The 21,076-nt window shown below is 46.8% G+C and overlaps 1 protein-coding gene across 1 annotated transcript in view; it reads right to left on the bottom strand.

Annotated features, from left to right (window-relative positions):
• Nucleotides 1-20,095, bottom strand: part of TBXAS1 (thromboxane A synthase 1) — a 133,106-nt gene extending 113,011 nt beyond the window's left edge. The window contains exon 1 of the mRNA XM_054692725.1: nucleotides 19,960-20,095. Coding sequence (XP_054548700.1) covers nucleotides 19,960-20,048 — 89 coding nt within the window. The 5' untranslated portion in view covers nucleotides 20,049-20,095. The remainder of the gene's footprint in view (nucleotides 1-19,959) is intronic.
• Between the last annotated feature and the right edge of the window lie 981 nt (nucleotides 20,096-21,076).

Raw genomic sequence — 21,076 nt, 5'->3', positions numbered from 1 at the left:
GTGTGCATTACAAAATCCATCTGCCTCCCAGAACACCAAACGATGCCTCTAGGGCTCACCTGGCAAGTGGCATGGCCTTGGAGTGAGTGGTTAGGGAGGGAGGGGACTCAGAATGAGGCCCAGAGCTTGCAACAACCTCAGCCTGTGTCCGCAAACTCTCTGCCAGGTCACAGAGCTGGTTCAGAAGGGTTCAGGGAGGGACCCTTGCCCACTTGCCAGTGAGAAGTGAAGGGAAAGAGAGATGAAGGCAGAGTGGAGGGATTTACAGTCTGAACCACACACAACCTCTTTAGTTCAAAAATAGAACAAAGCAAATGAATTGTGTCATAAAACCAGTTAAATGGCTAATATTTATCAAACACTTCTGTATTTTTAAAAAAGCATTAGTTATTTGACTGCATTTAGCTAGACTGAGCTCCTCAACCCTCCCCACTAAAAAAAACAAAACAATGACACCCTTAAATGCAGCATAAAACGTTACCTCGAAATCTCTTGACTTGGATGGAGAGGGGAGGAAAAAGAGAAATGGCTTAGTGCCATTTATACATATATTTATAATTTTACATTTATATTATATAAATGATATACAATTTATAGTCGATGTTTTAAAACAAAATATATTGTGATGTATATGGAACTATGTAAGATTATATATGAATATATTTAAATAGACTGATTTGTTGATATATTTAAAAATGAAAAGCCTTCTTGTATCTGGACTTGAACCCCCTATGTGCCAGGGATGGAAGCCCAGACATGCATCTTCCAGAAGTCTCTGCCTCACCTGCTTGTCCCAGGGGCTAGAGAAGTTGACTCTTGAGTAGGAAAAAAACAAGGCAAAGAGATTCTGCAAGCCTCCTTCAAGTAAGATCTTTGCTTCTGTGAACTTCTCTCTCCCAGTTCCCCCCAGTGCTGAGTTTTGCAGCCCTGCTCCCAAGCAATGAGGCTCTTGCCAAGAGCCATGCTATTTCCACATTGAAAAATCCAGCTCCTTCTGGATTTTAGAGACACAAGTCACCCAAGACACATTTTTGCAGAGACTGAAAAATAACTAGGTTGCCCCAGATCAGCAGGGGCTTTGCATGAGACCATTTAAAGACCTGTTGCTCCTTCTAGATGGGTGAGGCCCAGGCCTAGCGCAGAGTTCATTTCCATCTCTCCATCTGCCAATTAGTGAACTGGGCCTCACTGATAATTGTGCTCTCCAGGTGATGGCTTGTTTAAGTAATTGATGATGTTTGTCCTCACTGGGGAATCTTAGCACATCAAAAGATGTTGAGAAAGCCAAAATTCACCTCCAGTCTGAATTAATCACTTTGTCAAGCACAACAAAGGCCGTCTTGCTTAGCTATTAATCCCAAGTGAGGTAGCAACCCTCAGTTAAATAAGGAAACTACAGCGCCTTTAATTAATGTTTCAAGGAGTTCAGGCTCGTCTTTTTCCTCGCTCTATTTTTCAGAGAGTGTGGGCAAATGCATGCAGAGCAGGTATTTTCCAGACTTCTCAAGTGCAGAAAGGGTGAACTAGGCTTTGCTGACTTTGTCGAAAAGGATCTGGGGGCTTTAGAGGATCACAAGCTCGTGTGTGTGTGTGTGGCTGTGCCTGGGTCAGAGGAAGTGCCACCTGATGTTTGTCTGCAAAGGTGCCCTGTGACCTGAGCACCTCCCGCTGCCCAGCGCTGGGCTCCGGGACAGGCCCTGAACCCTGCCCCAGGCCCTGCCATCTGGGCTGCACCTCAGACCTGGCAGCCCCCAGCCTGCACCTTGGCTGACTTTCTGATCCCAGATCATCTCTCACAAGGTTCACTTCAGCAGCAGCAGCAGCAGCAGCAGCTTCCCCAACCTCCTGATGGGCCCTGCTCCCCACCACCTCCTTTCTATCACCCCTCCACTTGCTGGCCTCCCGGAGCCCGGGTCAGCCCTTGCACGGCAACCAGGCTCGCTGAGGGCACTGACTCGAGGCCACGCAGGCCAAGTCCAGGCTGGGTCCTGTGTGTCCAGGATGGGAGGTGGACTCGTTGCCGTGCTGCTCTGAGCTGGCTCACAGCCATCTGTGCCAGGACTTGGGTGCCCCAATGGTCACCTGAAAGCCAATGATCAGGATGGGCTGGGGTTCTGGAAATCCCTCAATTCAGTTCATGATACAGAATGTGGATGCCATACAAAGGGTGAGGAAGATGCTTCCTGAAACCCCAGAGAATATATCCTATAAAAAACAAATGGGGGGCCTCCGTGGTGGCGCAAAGAGGTGTTAAGTCTCTGCACTATCAAGCTATCGCCGGCCACTGCAGCACAAGTTCGAGCCCGGCCAGGGAGCTACCCACATGGCGCAGCAGACCTCTCCTATCTCTCCCACTGTTCCCCTCAGCAGTGTATTTCAGTGGATCCATCTGTTCTGCTCCCCACCCTGACTCTGGTAAATTCTCTCACCCCCTGCACCTCTGGCCTGCACCCCAGCTCTTGTATGCATAAATAAATAAATCTTTAAAAATAAAATAAAATGGGGCACAGGGGCTTTCCTTTGGACTTGGGGAAACCCTGATGACCGCCTTCCATGTGCTTCCCATCTTACCTAAGAACACCCCATGGCTGCTAAATTGGTCACCAATTAGAAACCGCAGGGCCGCCTTTGACTCTTGTCAATCCTCAGGTGCAGTCAATCACCAAGTAATGTGAATTCTGCCTCGAAAACATCTCTCATGAGTTCTGGCTCCACTCTGCTTCAGGCCATCACTGTCTCTTCCTTCGACAGGGACTCTTAACAGTGCCCCGAACTGGGCGCTCCGCCTCCCGTTTCTCGTCTACCAATCTTCCGTCTACACATTGCTGGAAGAATCTTGGCTACAAGTCCAAATCCGACCACACCGTAGCTGCTTTCAGGGTTCAGAATTCTTCGCTGGCTCCCTGTCACTTTTAGACCAGACACCTCCTTCATTTGGCACACTGGGCCTTTGATGATCTGGCCACAAGGGACTGATTCCCCAGCCTCACTGTAAGTGTCTCTGTCTCCCACCTTTAGACTCCAGCAGTCTTGCGTGACTTGGACATTTCTAGTTATGGCAGTTTGTTCCAGGCTTCAGACTTTACCCAAGTTCTTCTCTAGGTCATGACCAAAGTGAGGCAAGTGAGGCTCTGTGTTTAAAATTTAAGGAGCGCTCACTGTCAGAAATGTTCAAGTACCAACCCTGCTCTTGCACGAACTCCAGAATGGGAATCTCCTGAAACTTTGCAGCATGCCCTGGTCCCAACACTCTCGTTTCTGCTGGGTGTGTCCGCCCTGTGGAGAGTCACAGTCATCCTTCAGGTCTCTCCTCGAGGGCTGCCTCCTCCAGATGCCCACCCAGACTGCGCTGAGCACAGGGAGAGGTTTTCCATGGCCAAGGCACCCCCCTGGTAGAGGGACCACAGCCCAGAGCAGGAGTACTTAGTGTATTGTTTATGGGAATATAATCCTGTCTAAGTTCATTATTTACTGTACCTGGTTCTCTTTCCATTATGTGGCCTTAGTCATCTCCAGTTAATCCTTTTGTTTTTATGAAGTCCTTAAAGAACCCTTTAAATGCTGTGAAAAAGAGACATCTGCCTTGGGTGAACCCCAACAGACAATTAAATCAGAGCCCCAAGAGGGCAGAGGGGCTGCTCTCGCCTCTGGGTCCCGCATAATACCAGTGAATAATTCCAGAATGTTTCTCCTGTGCCAAGGTTGTCTACGCACTTCACACCTAAGTCATTTTTTCCTCTCCACACTCTGTGTGGGAGCTGCTGTTATGATCATCTTCATTTTGTAGTTGGGAAACTGAGGCTCAGAGAGATGAAGTGATTTGCCCAAGGTCACACGGCTAGTTAGTAGGGGTGCTGATCAGGACCCAGGTTGTCTATGCTTGTAGCTGGCAGTTTCTGCTGTCTCTTAGTTTACATTGGAGAGCAAGCAGCAAGTTGCCTCCACCCAGCCTGTCTACAAGACCAAGGCACAGAAACACCAGGTCAGCTCCCTTCTATGGGGTCAGGACTCCAAGCCAGGAAACAAGGACAAGGAAATTTAAAGTGAAGACTAGGGATGGGCCATTTCTTTGGCCAGGTTGAGTTTCTACACCTAAGGAGCCAGATTGGTTGGTCGGGTACTCATTGGAAGCACGCTGAGGCCTTTGGCTTCTAGCATAGTAGATATTAAAAAAAAAAAGTATTTTCCAGTTGGGTTTGAGGTTATGTCTTCAAAAACCCAGCCCTTATTTCCATCTTTCTGTTGCACTGTGACCTGCCCAAGAGCCTGGAACAGGCCTGGGAAACCTAATTCTGTCTCCCGTTTTTGGCAGACAGCTGAAAGAGCTTAGGCAATCAAAATAACAAAAGGATATTGTGAGTGTTTCAAAAATATTTATAAACTCATTGCATCTTGTTTGTTAACTGTAATCCCTGAATCTTTGCGTTGACCTAATTCTTGGCAAGTTTCCTCCTGGGCCTTTGATCCCTTCTTAGCCACAGTGATCAACTCTAGGTCCAACTGGAAACTGTGGAGAACAAGGTCAGAGGGGTGGAGCCCATCAAACATCACAGCGACTCAGTGCCCTTTGCTGATGGACATGTTTGGTCCTGACTCTCACACCTCTGGACTCGGGGTCCTGTGTGCAGACGCACAGAACCCACCTGACCTGACCTTCCCCGGCCCACCCATCTGGGTTTGGCCTCTTGCCTGCCTCCTGAACCTCAGAATCTCTGGTAGAATCACTGTCCCTCGTCCTGGTCCTGGCTGTCCCTGGCCATTCCCACCTCATCACTTGGATTAGTTTTCTGTGACTGTAACAAATTACCCCAAATGGGAGTGGCTTAAAACAGCATTTGTTATCTTCACATATTTTCTAAGACCAAAAATCTGGGAGCAGATGACCCAGGTGGTTCTGGCCCAGGAGGTTATAGTCAAATTGTCAGCTGTGGCTGCAGTGAGCTAAGGTGCGCCTGGGCCTGGAGGACCCATTCCTCTGCTGGCTCATGCAGCTCCTAAGAGCTGCTCAACACAGCAGCTGACTCTGCCCCCTCCTCACACACATCTGTGATATCTGTTGGTCACATGACTGAGCCTGGCACAGTGGGGGAGAGGTCTAGGCAAGGACGTGAATACCAGGGCACAGGGATCGACCCTGGCTACCACGTCACTGGTGCCCCAGTGGGAACACAGTCAGTGAAAGCACAACCTTCTTGCAAGTTATTAATATACTAGCTAAACTGTATTTAGTTGTTTCAGTCAGCACGTCCCCTTTTTTTAAAAAGATTTATTTATGCATACGAGAACTGGGGTGTAGGCCAGAGGTATGGGGGTGAGAGGATGCACCAGAGACAGAGTGGGGAGCAGAACAGGCAGATCTACTGAAATACACTGCTGAGGGGAGCAGCGGGCAAGACAGGAGAGGCCTGCTGTGCCATGTGGGTAGCTCCCTGGCCGGGGATCGAATTCGTGTTGCAGTGGCTGTGGACAGCTTGATGGCTCTGTGTCTTTAACCCCTGTACCACCAGGGAGACCCAGCACACCCTTTTTATTAGGAAAAAGGAAATGAAGTCTTATGGCTGATTTTGGCTGCAAGCACGCAGCCATCCTGGAGGAGAGGCCACACGGCAGCTGACACGGAGGCCCAGGGAAATGAGATGGAGTTTCTGTCTCTGCAGACCCAGTTTAAATTCACCCCGTGAGGGCCTCCCCTGGTGGCGTAGCAGTTGAGCACTGGGCTGTGAAGCTGTCTGCAGCCTCTGCAGTGCCAGTTCAATCCCTGGCCCCTGGCAAGGGTCCCACATGGCGCGCAGACCTCTCCTACAGCGCCCGCTGCTCCCCTTGGCAGTGTCCTCCATCTGTCTGCCTGTTCTGCTCCCCGCTCTGTCTCTGGTGAATCCTCTCACCCTCCCACACTTCTGACTGTACCCAGTGCTTGTATAAATAAATAAATATATCTTTTTAAAAAAATAATAAATTCACCCCACGAGACAGCCGACCTAGAGACACCATAACTCCCCTTTCTTCTCACAGTCACTAGCCAGCACCTAAGGGCCATTTCCAGAAGGACAAGAGAAAATCCTAAATGTTTTCTTTTTCTTTAATAACCCAGTAGGGCTCTAACACCCATGAGAATATTTAAAGCAATTCTGGAGCTATTTATGTTTCGGCCACAGCCATTTCCTGGCATCGCAGCATCCATAAATTTACTGCCTAGTATAGAAAAATGAATTTGTCCTAAACAATAGTGCTCCCAATTTACAAGGCCGTCCCCCGGTTGTTGTATTTCAGAATATGGTGAACGTACTGTGTTTTCCTCTGGTCTTCTCCACTTTGGTCCTGCCCATCCAGACTGGGGTTGGATTCTTCCTGAGCAGCTACTTCCTGTCCCAGTCCATCACTTGAACCCATTAGCTGCTCTCAGTGCACGCTCTGGCTCTGTCACCTGTCAGCCCCTTACCGCCATCAGTTATTCAGCTAGAAGTTCCAGGGTGCATCCTCTGGCTTCGTCCAGGTCCAACCTTGACCCCTGTGCTGAGCCAGCAGGCCTGCTTGGTACCAGCTTATCACTCCATAGCCCAGACCCGCTGTGACCCTCCATGTCTGTGTTTTGGCAGGCAAATTCCTCATCAATGTTGACTTCTTTTTCACAGATCATTGTTTCCCTTTACCATAAAAATCCAAATGTCCGTTAGGTTTAAGGTTTTGCTTGGCCTTTGTTTATTTTTGTTTCTTCTTTTGTTTGATCTTGTCATTCATGCCCTCTTTCTGCTTGGCAGGAGATCAGAACCCAGATGGGTCATCTGGGCACATGTGGGAGACTGACTCTGGCCTCCCAATTCTTCACGCCCTCTCTGTATCAGAATTCTGCAGCACTACCCTCTAGAGTGCCACCCACTGTAGTGACTGGAGTTTTGGTCCCCACCCCATGAACATTAGGCTTGGGCATAGCACTTGCCTGAACCAAAGAATTGTGGGCAGAAATGACATTAAGCCACTTCCAGACTGAGGCCTCATGCTATTTCTTTCAGCATTTCCTGCTTTCTCTAGATAGCCTCTTTAGCCTGGGCCCCATAAATACCTGTGGAGTAAATCTTTTTTTTTTAAAGATTTATTTTATTTATACAATAGCTGGGGTACAGGCCAGAGGCACGGGAGGGTGAGAGGATTCACCAGAGACAGAGCAGGGAGCAGAATAGATAGAGGGACCAAAATACACTGCTGAGGGGAGCAGCGGGTAAGACAGGAGAGGTCTGCTGCACCATGTGGGTTGCTCCCTGGCTGGCTGGTAATCAAACCGGCACTGCAGAGGCTGCGGATAGCTTCACAGTGCTGCGCTCAATCCGCTGCACCACCAGGGAGGCCCTGTGGAGTAGATCTCAATGCCAACCACAACCTAAAATATGTCTATCCCACTAATCCAGACTTTGAGAAAAATCAATGTCTGCCGTCAATTTGGGGGCGGTGTGTTACACGGTGTGTTATAGCAATGGCTGACCAATATAACATCAGTTTCCTTGATTTCTCTGGACCATCATTTCCTCATCACTGGATAGCAGTTAAAGGTCTCAACCATTTTTCTACCCCTGAGCAACTGAGGACTTTGGCATATCCCAACAGTAGCAGAGATTAAACATACCAGAGTCAAATATTGCTGAACACTTGAGGAAGAAAACATTGAGAAATAGTAATTCTATTTAGGGACCAGGGACTTATTGGTGGCCTGGAGAGGGTCATTTCAGGGGAGATTGGAGCAGAAACCCCATTGCAGGGTAAGGGGGGTGTGTGGTAAGAAAGTAAGCAAGTGTGGGATCCTCTGCCAAGCCACTTAACTGAGAAGAGGAGGATGAGACGTGGAAACTAGAATGTAGCAAAGAAGAGGTAGATGGTTGGCTGGTTGGCTAGTTGGTGAGTTGACTAGCTTAGTTGTGTGTTTTAAGATGGGAGAGAATGGAATCTGAGAAGCAGCGCTGACAGTGTCATAGCCAAGGGATAATGAAGCAGAAGGGCTTGGATAAGAGTATGCAGGAAATAAAAGATTTGGTCCATGAGATTTAGAGGAAGACTGACTTACCAGGATTTATTTACTGATTTGATATGCATCATTTACACTTCAAGTTCTCGAACCCAAGGGCAAGGCAAGTGTCAACCAATGAAATGAAGATCAAATGGAGATGAGGATGGCGCTGCTAATGTTCAAATCAAAGGATAAATGTGAATTTTGTCATTGGAAAATTTGAAAAATTTCTGGAAGGCAAATTGGGTTTAAAGCTTGATTTATAGAGCATCTTGTAAGAAATAGATTTTCTTTTCTCTTTTAAACACCAGCAATGTAAAGATAAACAATTGCTATCAATAGACTAGTAATCTACGTTGATGTAAGATTTGCCATTCACAGAGTGTTCATCCTCCCTTGTAAGGAGACAGGAATGGGTGTTGGCTTCCCTTTGCCATTGGAAACTGAGCTCAGAAAGGCAGCTGACATCTCAAACCTTTTTTTTTTTTAAGATTTATTTTTATTTATTTATACATACAAGAACTGGGGTGAGGTCAGAGGTGCAGGGAGTGAGACAATTCACCAGAGATAGAGTGGGGAGCTGAACAGGTGGATCCACTGAAACACACTGCTGAGGGGAGCAGCAAGCAAGACAGGAGAGGTCTGCTGTGCTTGTGTGGCTCAGCTCCCTGGCCAGGGATCGAACTCATGCTGCAGTGGCCAGCAGTAGCTTGATAGTGCTGAGACTTAACCCATTGTGCCACCAGGGAGGCCCCCCCTTCTCAAACCTTGAAAGAAAATTCCACACTCTTCTTCTGAACCACCTTCCTTACCCATCACTTCTAAACCTGCTGCATTCTGGCATCTGGCCCCACCACACCACTGGGGACCATCGCCAACGTCACCCATGACTTCCTGGTTGCTAAATCCAATTGGGATTTTTTTTAACCTCATTTTACTTGTTCAAGGTCAAAGCTACCTAGTGGCATAAACCCAAGATCACTTAAAATGAGATCACTTGTTCCAAGTATGGCTCTCTTCACTTTCCACTTCAATACATTCCCGGAGATCATGTGAGAATTCTGAAAAGTATGTAACTACATAACATACCACAATCCATCTAGCCTGGCATCTGTGCAGCATTGTCACTTACAAGTCTGCAGTTGTCATATAATAATGATGGCTAACATCTAGTGAACGCTGTGTCCAGCAGTGGGCCAAGTCTAATCCATGATTTAACTCAACCTTCCCGCCATAATCCAAGAAAATTATATTATTATCCTATTTCACAGATAGGGAAACTGAGACACAGAGTCCTTACAAGCTTGCTTAAGGTCACAAGGCTAGCCAGAATTTCAACCCAGGAAATCTGGTTCTAGGTCATTGGCCAAGTTCTAGGTCATTATATAAAGTGAGGAGAAGCAACCAAGTGTGAAGTTTGCTGACGGCTAATGTGCAGCTAAGGTGTTTGGGAGTCATTTATTTTCCTAAGTGGGTTCAACAGTCACTTTTGTGCTCTGCTTTTGTTCAGCCATCCTTCCTTCATCTATCACGTGGGCATGAACTTCAGCCCTCAACCCAATCTAGCCTGAGTTATGAAGAGAAAATCTTTTATTAAGATCCAGAGTTCATTTTAATGACATCTTGTTGTATAACAAGTAGGGGTGGGAGCCCCTGCAGTGGTATGCCTCCAGAAGTGAATGGAAGCTCTACAATAAGAGTCATAGCAGAAAAGACAACTGCCATGCCTTGGGTGTCTAGGTATGCCACGCGAATGCCACACAAAATTAAATAATATCTCTTCAATTCGATGGGATTCAAAAAGAATTGCATGTCTACTGCCCATTACATGTTTACTGTCCATTACATGCCCTGGGCCCCAAACTGGGCACTTTAGCAAAAGGCGAGCAAGACCCAGTCCTGCCCTCAGAGAGTTCTCCTTCTAATGGGGAAGCCAAGAGTAAGAGAAAGAAAGTACCAGGTGCAGTGGGGCCAGGAGCACAGGGTCTGCAGCTCTCACCTGCACGAAGGGGTGAAGGGCACCCCAGTGATGAGGAGATGGCTGGTGAGCAGCGTGGTGCATGGAAGGAGTTGTGAGCACCAGAGAGCAAAGAGCAGGGGAGACGTGATGGCGATGAACACGCAGGGGTGGATGGGCCTGGTGGGGGCAGGTCTCTGCCTGCCCAGGAGATCACGTCCCTAGGTGAGGAAACCATCCCATGGGAGGGTTTTGTTAGCAGAGTGGAGAACTTCTGGGTTGTTTTTCTGGCTGCAAAACTGGCGGGAAAATTTGAGGGTCACGAGACAGGAGGTGGGAAATCAGTTGGGGAGATATTCTCTATCAAGCAACGCTCTTGATATTCTGAATAATGTGTTAGAAGAGCAGATACAGGGAGCATTTAGGAAACGAGACTTAGGAAGACCGTGGATGGGTAGACAATTGGGGTAAGCCTTCCTGGAGAGCCAGCCGGGTGGCGAGGTAGGAAAGGTGCCAGCAGGAACCACCAGCCCTCTCTGATCAGGGAGGAAACTGGCAAGGATGGGCAACGTGCCTCAGGCCACCCAGTGGAAGAGGAGTGTATGTGCCCTAAACTGGAAGAACCTAGCCTCTTCCTCCAAAGCCACACTTCTCCTGAGACCTGCCCGTGGCCTCCTCTGTCCTTGCTTATTACGTGAGGTGATGCTACCAATTTTGGTCTGTCTGTGTACAGATAGAGTTCAAACCCTGACTATGCTTGACAGCTGTTACAGCATGGGGTCCCCAGATGCCTATTTTTTTTAAGATTTATTTATTTATGCATGCAAGAGCTGGGGTACAGCCCAGAGTTGCAAGGGGGTGAGAGGATTCCCCAGAGACAGAGCGGGGAGCAGAACAGGCAGACTGATGAAATACACTGCTGAGGGGAGCAGCGGGGAGACAGGAGAGGTCTGCTGCACCATGTGGTCAGCTCCCTGGCTGGGGATCAAACTCGTGCTGCAGAGGCTGCAGACAGCTTCACAGTGCTGCGTCTTAACCCCTGCGCCACCAGGAAGGCCCCCCCAGATGCCTATTGATTGGGGGAGTGAGGTAGGGGCCATGTGATATATTCTCACCATTCATGGAGCCTAGTGTACATCATGCATTTGACAATAAGATTGTTCAGGTTAACCAAAACACCGTGTTTCTTTGCTTGGGAGTGGAATTACAACTTGATAAACTGGTGCTGGTTATCTCATTGATCAGCCGTTCTCATTGGCAGAGCTTCTGTCAGGTTGTCTTTGAATAATTAAAATGGGAAAACCAGTCAATCGTTACTTAAATACACATTGTTGTTGGGACAGGACTTGGGACCTGTGGGGAAATAACACAAACAGTGGACGTTGGCGAAGCGTTCAGCTAGCACTGCTCTTGGCTGTGGGGACTGGTGTTCCGTGGAACAGTGAAGGGGGCGGTGTGTGTCCTCCGAAGCCTCCCAGCTGCTGGTTGGATGCCCCCTGTCTCCTCCCCGTGCTGTCAGGACACCCATCCAGACCCCAAGTGCTGGCTCTGTGCTCTCCCATATCCCACGCCTTCTCGACGATTTCACCTTGCTCTTGGATTTCTAATGTGGCGATTACTTGATCTGCCTTAATTCCCAGGAATGTCATCGGCAGCACATCAGTGAGCTAGAAACAGCACACGGCCTGGAAAACCTTCCCCCTTCAATGGGTGTATAACTAAGAAGCGGGTTCACAGTGGGCATGATGTAACATGATGTAACGTGCCTCTGGAGACTGGAGAGGTGGGAACCTGTACCTCAGTCATATTCAGTGTTGTAAGCCAATGCTACCTCAAAAAAAAAAATGCCATTGAAAAAAAAAGAATTTATTTTCATGCACCACAGCAAAGGATGTCTGCCAGGTGTCGAGAACAGGGGGCCACTAGTGTGCCAGTAGGAGGGAGCCCTCCCTCCCTGTGCTGTGGGCACACATGGTCATTTGGAAACAGCACCCTTTTTCTGTTGCCAGAGGCATGATTACGATTACTCACATTTATTGAGCAGCTACTATGTGCCACGCACTCACTGGCTTCTGCCACTCCCTTGGCGGCTTACAGCCAGGCTAGGTAGACAGGACACGTGCATAAACAATAAATCCATGGAGGCAGAACATACCACAGGAGTTCAAAGGCTTCAGGGGTCCAGAGGCCTGACCTGGTTAAGGGGATCTTCAGGACAGCGCCATTTGGATGCACTTTGAAGGATGGGAAGTATTTGAACATTGAGGGAAGAAGCTTCAGGCACTGGGAACTGCAAAGTCCAAGGAGTGGTGAGAAGAACAGGCACAGCGAGTCCCTGTGTCAGGAGGGATGCATAGGAGGGTTCTAGAGCCCCTGGCTGCTCAGAAGGTGGAGGCATCTGCTGGCTGAGGAACAGAGAGACCCTCCAGGGTGTCTGTGTCTGTGCTTGGGAAACAGTGTTTTGGCTGAAGCCACTGTTTGTAGAGGCTGGCTTAGCTTGTGGCCCATCTCTGATACCATTTTTCAGAGACCCTTGAGGGAAAAAGGCCACCCTCTTCCTGGGACCGTGTTCAGGAATGGCTGTCTGCTACGGCTAATCCCGAGAAGCACACCTTGGTAAGGATACATGGAGGGTTAGGGTGCCCCTCGGGGTGGCCTAGCATGGCCCAGCCCCAGACTCTGCCAGGACTTCGGGGAGGGTCAAGGGCCTTCTCCAGGAGGGTCTCCCCACCCAGCTGACAGTCTGCCCTCAGGAAGATGCGCTACATCTCATGTTTCTGGCAAGCCCGGGACAAAGAGGCTCCCAGTCGCTGAAGCTCTTTCTAGAAACATCGTGATCACCTGCCCCCATCGCATCCCTGCCAATCTCAACCCCAGGGCCAGATGTACCTGACTTTTATAAGCAGAAACAAGTGCCTGTAACTCTACCGAGGTGCCTGGAGCCCGGACACTTGCCCTCAAAAGGCAGAAGATGGTTCAGCCACTTGCTTGTTCTCGTGGTATTTTGGGTGGAAAGTCAAGTCTGTTCAACAGCTCCATTTCTGGAAGGGCTCCCCCGCCGCCCCCGGGAAAGCAGCACAGAGGACAAACTCGAGCCCCTCAGGGAGGCATCCACACAAATGTGCTGGGGTTTGCTTTGTGAATAGAATGAATGAGATTCTTCCTTCATCTCTGCCCCAAGAGTAGATGTTCCTAGAAGCCTGGTTTCCTGACGAGGACCAGCAGAAGCCAGCCCACAAGGACAAAGACTATTGCCATTTTCTTCTTTGAAAACAAAAAGCCAGAAACACCCAAACTAGGGAAATTCCTATACCCAGCAAGCATGGAGCTTGCACAGAATTTCCAGAACTGGCCACTAAGCCCTCCAGCAGGCAAAAACAAGCCTTACTGTCTTATAATCACGGGTTTGTTTGTTTGTTTGGGATTAACCAGCCTAATCACCTATTTGCTAAAATTTGGGCTCCTTAAAAAAAAATCTCTCCTTTTCCAACAAAAATGATGATTTGTGGCTTTGAGGGCCAACCAAACGCTCTGTAAACGGCCAGGACTGTTCCCAAAGAAATGAGCTAAGCCCGTGTTCTGATAGCTGCGGATCTGCGGGAGAGGGCTCGCCTATCTACAAGATGCCTTGCAAGGTCATAAAACACATTTGGCTGTATAAGTTCTGGTGTGTATGCTAAAATAATCAGTCACGTTACTTTATAGTCACACCTCGTACTCCCATTCTGGAAAATCAATAAAGTGAGGGAAAGGCTGGGGATATTGTGTATAACTATTTAAAAGGGAGAAAACAAAAAAAAAAAATATTCTGTGAGAATGGTCCTGGAGGAAACACAGACCTAGTTTTCATAAGCAGCCTCAAATTTATCTCCAAGCTCATCACTGAGTTATTAAACCAAAGGACCCATCATATTCCAGACAAAAGCACAGAAAATAAAAAATAAAAAATATAGCACGTGTCCCTCTCTAGCTGCTCTGGGGCACTGGAAATTATCCACAGCCTTTAACATGTATTTCTAAAATGCGTCCATTATTCACACTTAATGTTTTGTTCCAGCCAATGTTACAAACCCTGATACTTCCCCATCTGAAATGTTCTCCCTCCTCTCCTCTGCCAAGTGCATTCTTCCTGCATTTCCAGACCCAAGCCACGACCCTCTGCTTCCCAAAGGTACCTCTGGCCACTCAGAAAGGCCGAGCAACTGGAGCTTGATTGGAAGGTGAAGCAAGAATCATGCATGAAGCTACAATGACGTCTCTAAAAGCAGCTTCGTGGGAGTATTTCCAGGCTCCTGGGACACACTTATAGCCACAGGAGGAAATTTGGGAGTCCAGGTGAAAAAGGCAGCCGTCCCTGGGGCATCACTGATTTTTACCTGACATGCTATTCACTAGTTGCAGCTGGATTCAGCACAGACCTTCCCAAGCCAGAGCGCCCACAGATAAAGATGCGCCTCACAGGACGGCATTCCTGATTGAGGTCGGGGCACTCCCAACCTTCCTCGGCTGTGTCCCAGCCATTGCCTGAGAGCAGTGGTTATTCTTTCACACCATTGCCCTGGAGCCAGCCCTCTCCATGGCCCCTGTCCTGCCCTCTACATCCTGAAGCAAAAGGCATCAACCCTGGCTCTGGTGAATCCTCTCACCCCCCACACCTCTGGCCTGTACCTCAGTTCTTGCATGCATGCATAAGTAAATCTTTTTTTTTGAAGATTTATTTATTTATGCATACAAGAGCTGGAGTATATATAGGCCAGAGATGGTGGGGGGGGGGGGCGGTAAGAGGATTCACCAGAGACAGAGTGGGGAACAGAACAGGCAGACTGACCAAAGTACACTGCTGAGGGGAGCAGCGGGTGAGACAGGAGAGGTCTACCTTGCCATGTGTGTTGCTCCCTGGCCGGCTGGGGATTGAACTTGTGTTGCAGAGGCTGTGGGTTGTTTCATAGTGCGGCGCTTAACCCCTAGTGCCACCAGGGAGGCCCCATAAATAAATCTTAAAAAAAAAAAAAAAAAAAGGCATCAGCCCTGGAGCCTCAGAGCTTGCAAAGAGAGAGTTCCACGTTTTCTTCCCTTGTTCAGCAGCCCCTCCTTTCCTACCAGACAGGGGGCTTCCTGGCCACTGACACAGCTGGCTGCTCTTCCAGGGAAATGCCCACATGGTCTCCATGGCCCTCCCACTCTGGCCACATGCAGCTTTGCTTAATCACAGACATTTAGGACACTGTGGGTTAAAGAAAGTTAAACTGCTATCTTCACTGCAGAATCTTGCAGGCACCTTTGATAAGCTATGGCTCTCCCAGAAGGGCCTACCTTAGATTTAATTTCCCAAATATTTTTAGAAACAGAACTTGGGACATGGTGACCACACTGACCCTCGATCTAAAAATATCCACCTCCAAGGCCTGACGCCCCTCCCCCTGCCTCTGATCCTACCAGACTCCTGGGTGGCTTCCTGGCTCTTAAAACTGAAGGTTTCTCAACTGGGTCCTAACATCATCTCAACAGTCTCTTCTTTCCCCCACCCCAGCTTTATTGTGTCATGACTGAAAAAATATTGTATATATTTCAGATGCACAACTTTATTTTTTATGTGAGTGCATCTCGTGTGATGGTTTCTATGATCAAGCTAGTCATATCTGTCACCTCCTAGACAGTCATGCATTGATAGGGATTGCATTGGATTTGTGTCACTTTGGGTAGAATGGACATTTTAACAATATTAATTCTTCTGATTCACAAATACATTTACTTTTGTCTTCTTCAATTTCTTTCACCATTGTTTTATAATTTTCAGTGTAAAGGTCATTTGACTCCTTGGTTAAATTTATTCCCAGTATGACATTCGTTTTGATGTTATTATAAATGGAATTGTTTTCTTTATTTCTTTTTCAAATAGTCTGTGGTTACTACAGAAATGCAGCTGCTTTTTGTATGTTGGTTTTATATCCTAAAACTTTCCTGAATTCACTTACTAGCTTTTAGTGGAGACTTTAGAAATTTCTATGTGTAAGATCACGTCTCTGCAAACAGAGACAATTTTGCTTTTTCCTTTCCAATTTGGATGCCCATTACTTCTTTTTCACTCTAGCTAATTGCTCTGGCTAGGACTTCCAGGATTATGTTGAATAGAGTAGGTCTTATTCCTGATCTTGGAAATGTTTTCAGCTTGTCATCATTGAATATGATGTTAGCTATGGGTTTTTCATATATGTCCTTTCTTCTTCTCATCATTATTACTCTGTCGCAGTACATTCCTTTAATACCTAATTCATTGAGAGTTTTTATCAAGAAAGGAAGTTGAATTTTGTCAAATGCTTTTTCTGCATCAAATGAGATGATCATAGAACTTTTAGCCTTCATTCTGTTAATTAATGTCTCATTTATTAATTTCCGTGTGTCGAACCATCCTGGCGTCCCAGGAAGTAATGATTTCTTTTAAATATGATTTGGAACTAAAACTAGTTCCAACAACACATAAACTTTCTGAGAAAGAAACTGTCAGGGACAGTGATGGATCTTTTCATTATAGTTTCAAGCCTTAATAATCACAAGTCACATTTTCTTTAATGTGATCTTAGAATGAGACAATCAGAACACTAAGTCATGTGACTCCTATTTTAATATGCATTTGGTTCTTACCATTAGGTGTTGGACTCCTGAGCTTTAAATGCAGCTCGTCATTAAAAATCCTTCCACCCGCCAAGACAGTACTTCTCAGCCTCTACCATATCCATGTATTTACTGCTTAAACTATTTAGCTACTTAATGGAACAGTCACAATTTACATTTCTCCCTGCCTTATCAGCCAAGAAGCTCCCCCATTGCTCCAAATTCCCCTGCACGTTCTGCTTTGCTAGCAGAAATAGTGAGATTTTAGTCCCCAAACCTCCATGTCTGAGCCTGAAACCACATTCCTCTTCACCACTGTTGAGGAGCAATTTCCTACTCCTCTTAATAAAGTTTCTCTTGTTTTGCTCAGTAATTCATTCTCATTGAAGAAATATGGAAGATACAGAAAGAAGAAATAAAAATCACCCATAACCCCATGACTGAAGGAAAACCACTACTAATATCTGGGTTATTTCCACACACACTTTCTTAAAGAATAAAGAAATCTTTATCTTACTAACAGGAATCCGGCTGACAGTTCCTAGGTGTGCTTGAAAGTTTAAATCCACTAGCACTTAAGATTGCTTCTAGCAATATTCAACTCACACAACTTATTTCTTGCACATCAAATCTCTTCCAGAAGCAAGATTTCTAATTTTATACAGAAAGGGAGAGTTTTTTAAATGTTTGATCACGTGTTAATCACCTTTCCACGGGCTTCATGTACTTCTAGTCAGTATAGTCCCCACCCCCACCGCTATCTCCAGCCTCAGTGGATCAGCCCTGATCTCTTCATACCTCATTTCATGCTGCTCAGTCACATTGGTCAATTTAAATGACTGTCATTGAAAAACCATGTCAAAGCAATTTTTGGAAAACTCTCAAAATACACTATACTTATTTTAGAAAGGCCTCATTTTTATTTTATTATTTTTTTAAATTTTGTCAGCTAATTTACAGCCTTTTAATGCAGGATACATTTCATATTAAATTGAGGGAAGTAGAGAACTCAGATATTTTTTCCCTACCACCACCTCTTACAGCCCCTCATCCCGTGCTCTTAACCCCTTCTTAACCTCAGACCTCCCTAGATGTTTACTAATTATAATTACTATTAATCAGATTTTGTAAGTACTTTGTCAACTTGTCTGCTGTGCAAATATCTCCCTCGCTCTGACTTGCTTTACTCCACACCATTCCCCATCTGTACTGCTTCCATTCTGATGTAAGTGGCTACATTTCATCTGTCCTTATAGGCCAAGGACTATTCCATGGTGTGGATATGTTAGGGGGAAAAGGATGTCCCAAAGCAAATTCCATATAGGCTTTGTGGACTCCACCCCCACCCCAGGTCAAAGCCAAAGACACTGGGAACTCCAAATCCCATCACCACCAAAGGGAAGGTGGCTGGGACCTGAGGGTGGGGTTAAGCAGCCAGGTGGATACAAAAGGCAGACACGTGGGCTTTGGGGGGCTCTCCATTTTTGGCTCTCCACCAGCTAGCAGCGTCCGGCCAGCTCTGAGAGTGACTTTGGGTTTCCAGGTCGGCGGATCGGGTAGGACGCATTAAAGACTTTATTTCCCTATTTTCTCCCTGAGTTGTACATTTTCCTTATTTCTTTTTCTCTTGTAAAAAAACCTTTTATTAACCCTTTTGCGTGTGTCTGTAGTAGAGTATTCATAAGTCCCTTTAAAGCGCGCGGGTGAGGACCCACAGCCAGGAACCCGTTTAATATCGGGGTTGCTCTGTAACAGATAGACCACATATTCTTGATCTAGAATTGTCTCTTTCTAAATGAAATTAACGCCTTTGTCTTCTAAATTTACACATATACTTAATAATTAAGAAGTGTTTGTTAAATATATGCCATGGTCTCTGCAAGGTGAGTGGGGATACCAAATAGCACACATGCCTCAATTAGAAAAATCAACAGCAAATCAGTACAAACTGAACACACAACTGGCTTTCAGGCAGGGGGTGATTCATGTGGGTAAAAAAATTAAGATTTGTACTGAGCTGTGAAGGCTAAGAGAAGAACCAGCAAGAAAAATACCTGTAGAGATGACTCCAGAATTAGCCTTCAGTCAACATTTATTAGGCGCCAACTACATGCCAGGGCTGTCAAGTATACCTGAAGCACTGAAGACTTATTTTCCTCTGTTTCGATCACATAGGTGACAGCTGATCATGGCGCCTGATGTTTATTAAAGCACCTACTGTGTGCCAGGTACTGTGCAGTGTGAGCACCAGTGAGCATGAATGAGTGGGGGAGGGGCGCTACCATTTGCTCCTGGTTTTGCACATGGCTGGTTTCAATGCAAGATAAGCCACACTGAGATGGAAAAGTTCAAAAGATAATTAAACCAGTTAAAAAGCAAAACAGCAGTGGGACCAGAGCCGGGTTTCAGAGCCAATTTCCAAGAAGTAATTTCATCATCATAGAACATCAAACGTGAATTCCATTTTCAGTTATGCAAATTCCAAAAGAATAATACCTCACATTTGCATAATGCTTGATGCTTTTCAAAGTGTTTTCCCAGTTATTAATCTAGAGGAGGCTTTATTACCACCGGAAACATAAATTGAAATTCTGTTCAAACTCGACTTCTCTGTTATTTTTTTCTACTTTTCCCTCCGACACCAGAGCTACCTAAATCCAGGTGGTTTTGACTGAGTGGGTAACCGTAGTAAGTTGAGCTGACAGGGTGAATATACACTCAGGTGCAGGTTGGGGGTGTCTGTCGCCTGCAAACCCAGGCCTTGATCAAGCCAGCCTTCCGCAAACCTCCTGCTGAATCAACAAAAAACACAGGCAACTACCCTGCTCAGTGTCGACAGCCTTCTTTTTGGGGGTCTCAAACTTGGCGGGTGGCACTATGTGGGTTACAGACATCGCTTTCCCTTCTGCCAACTATTAGAAAACGAAGAAATGACTCCATCGGCTTGTTCTTAAACCTAGAAATCCCGGTCAGTGACAGACCCATATTGCTAAGCAGTTCCTCTTTCTTTTCTGTTTTCATGGTAAACCCAGCGCACAAAGGGGAGCTTAAGAAAACGAGGTGAGAAGATTGAGAAGATAGGGCGAGGCAAGGCGCAGCTTCTACCCAGAGCTTCCCAATATCTTTCCTTCTCCATCTCTTTCCAACTTAATTATGTGCAGATTTCTCAGTCACTGAATCACGGGGCTTTCCTGACACCTCACTCTCATACATTTTAGCAAAAGATTAACCTGGCTGTTTGCTTTTAATTCTGAAGCTGTGTTAATACTCAACTCCCTCTAGATTAGAAAAGAAGGAAAACACACTCCCACCTACCCCACCCTGGCCCCAGCCAGGCTCCAGGGCTGAGCTTCCTGACAACGTCGCCCTCATTGAAACGTGCAGCTGCACTTACCATTTCAGGAGGCCCAGGAGCACCACCAACAGAGCCACCGTCACCATGGAGCCACTCACTTCAATGTTGAGAACCCCCAAGGCTTCCATTGTACCACGGAGGGCCTGGGGGACCCCCTCCAGAGGAGAGAGGGAGGCTGGGGCCCTATCCTTACAGGAACCGTGACCTGAGGATGGAAGAAGAAGTAGGCCCCCAAGGCAGCATCACATCATGTGGGTCCCCAAAATGAGCTTGCTCTTTCTCAGAGTGTCTCCTTATAAAGAGGAAGGAAGAGGAGGGAAAGACAAAGGGTTTCCGTGTTGGGCAATGAATCAGCAACCTTATTTTCATGATGACTGTGCTGTCAATAAACATTTACGTGAACTCCCTGGGATGCAAGCAGACTGGCCCTATTGTTTGCTGAGAGAAAAAGTGGCTGCAACCTTAGATTTCTGTTCTGAGAAGTAGTTCTTTCAGGGACTCCTCTCATAAAAAAAAAAAATTTTTTTTTAACTCATGTCTAAATAAAGATATGGGCCTGGAGACTTTGAATATCCCAGAAAACTGGGCACTGGACAACAGCTTGAGGGAGAATGCTGGCTGCCTGGAGGTCTTCCTTCCCACCAAGTCCCTTAGCTCCTGGGACCTAATGACCCCTCGGGGTCAGAGCAGTTCTCGGTGACTGGCTGTGGAACAGACAGAAGACCTCGCCTGAGGTCACGGCGAGGTTGAGGGCCTTTGTTATAACTGTGCTTATCTGCCAAACGTCCAGGGAATCATTTTGGGGCGATTAGTCAGTGTATCACACCTTTAGTAACAGGAAGGGTGTATCAGAGGCAACACTCACTCGCCCTGACATCCATCCGTTCATTCCACAGGAATGGGGCAGACTGTGGGCCCAGTTACAAGCAGCATTCAGAAAACAGAAGAACCGGACTAAAAGAACTGGACTCTGGAGACTTTTCTCTGGGGAGAGACAGACCGTGTACAGGTAGACAGATAAATAAGTCACTGCAGGTTGAGAACAGCACTTGAAGGTCACAAACCTTGGCATTGGTGGGGAAAAATGGGGTGAGCCTATAGGAGAGGGTACAGGAAGAAAGCTTGAAGCTGTCTCAGTTGCAGGGTGGGGATGGGG

The sequence above is a fragment of the Talpa occidentalis genome, unplaced genomic scaffold (genome assembly GCF_014898055.3).
Source record: "Talpa occidentalis isolate TD23 unplaced genomic scaffold, MPIMG_talOcc4v2.1, whole genome shotgun sequence".
Lineage (NCBI taxonomy): Eukaryota > Metazoa > Chordata > Mammalia > Eulipotyphla > Talpidae > Talpa > Talpa occidentalis.
Note: the sequence above shows the minus strand (reverse complement) of the source record. Positions and strands in the feature narration are given on the sequence as shown.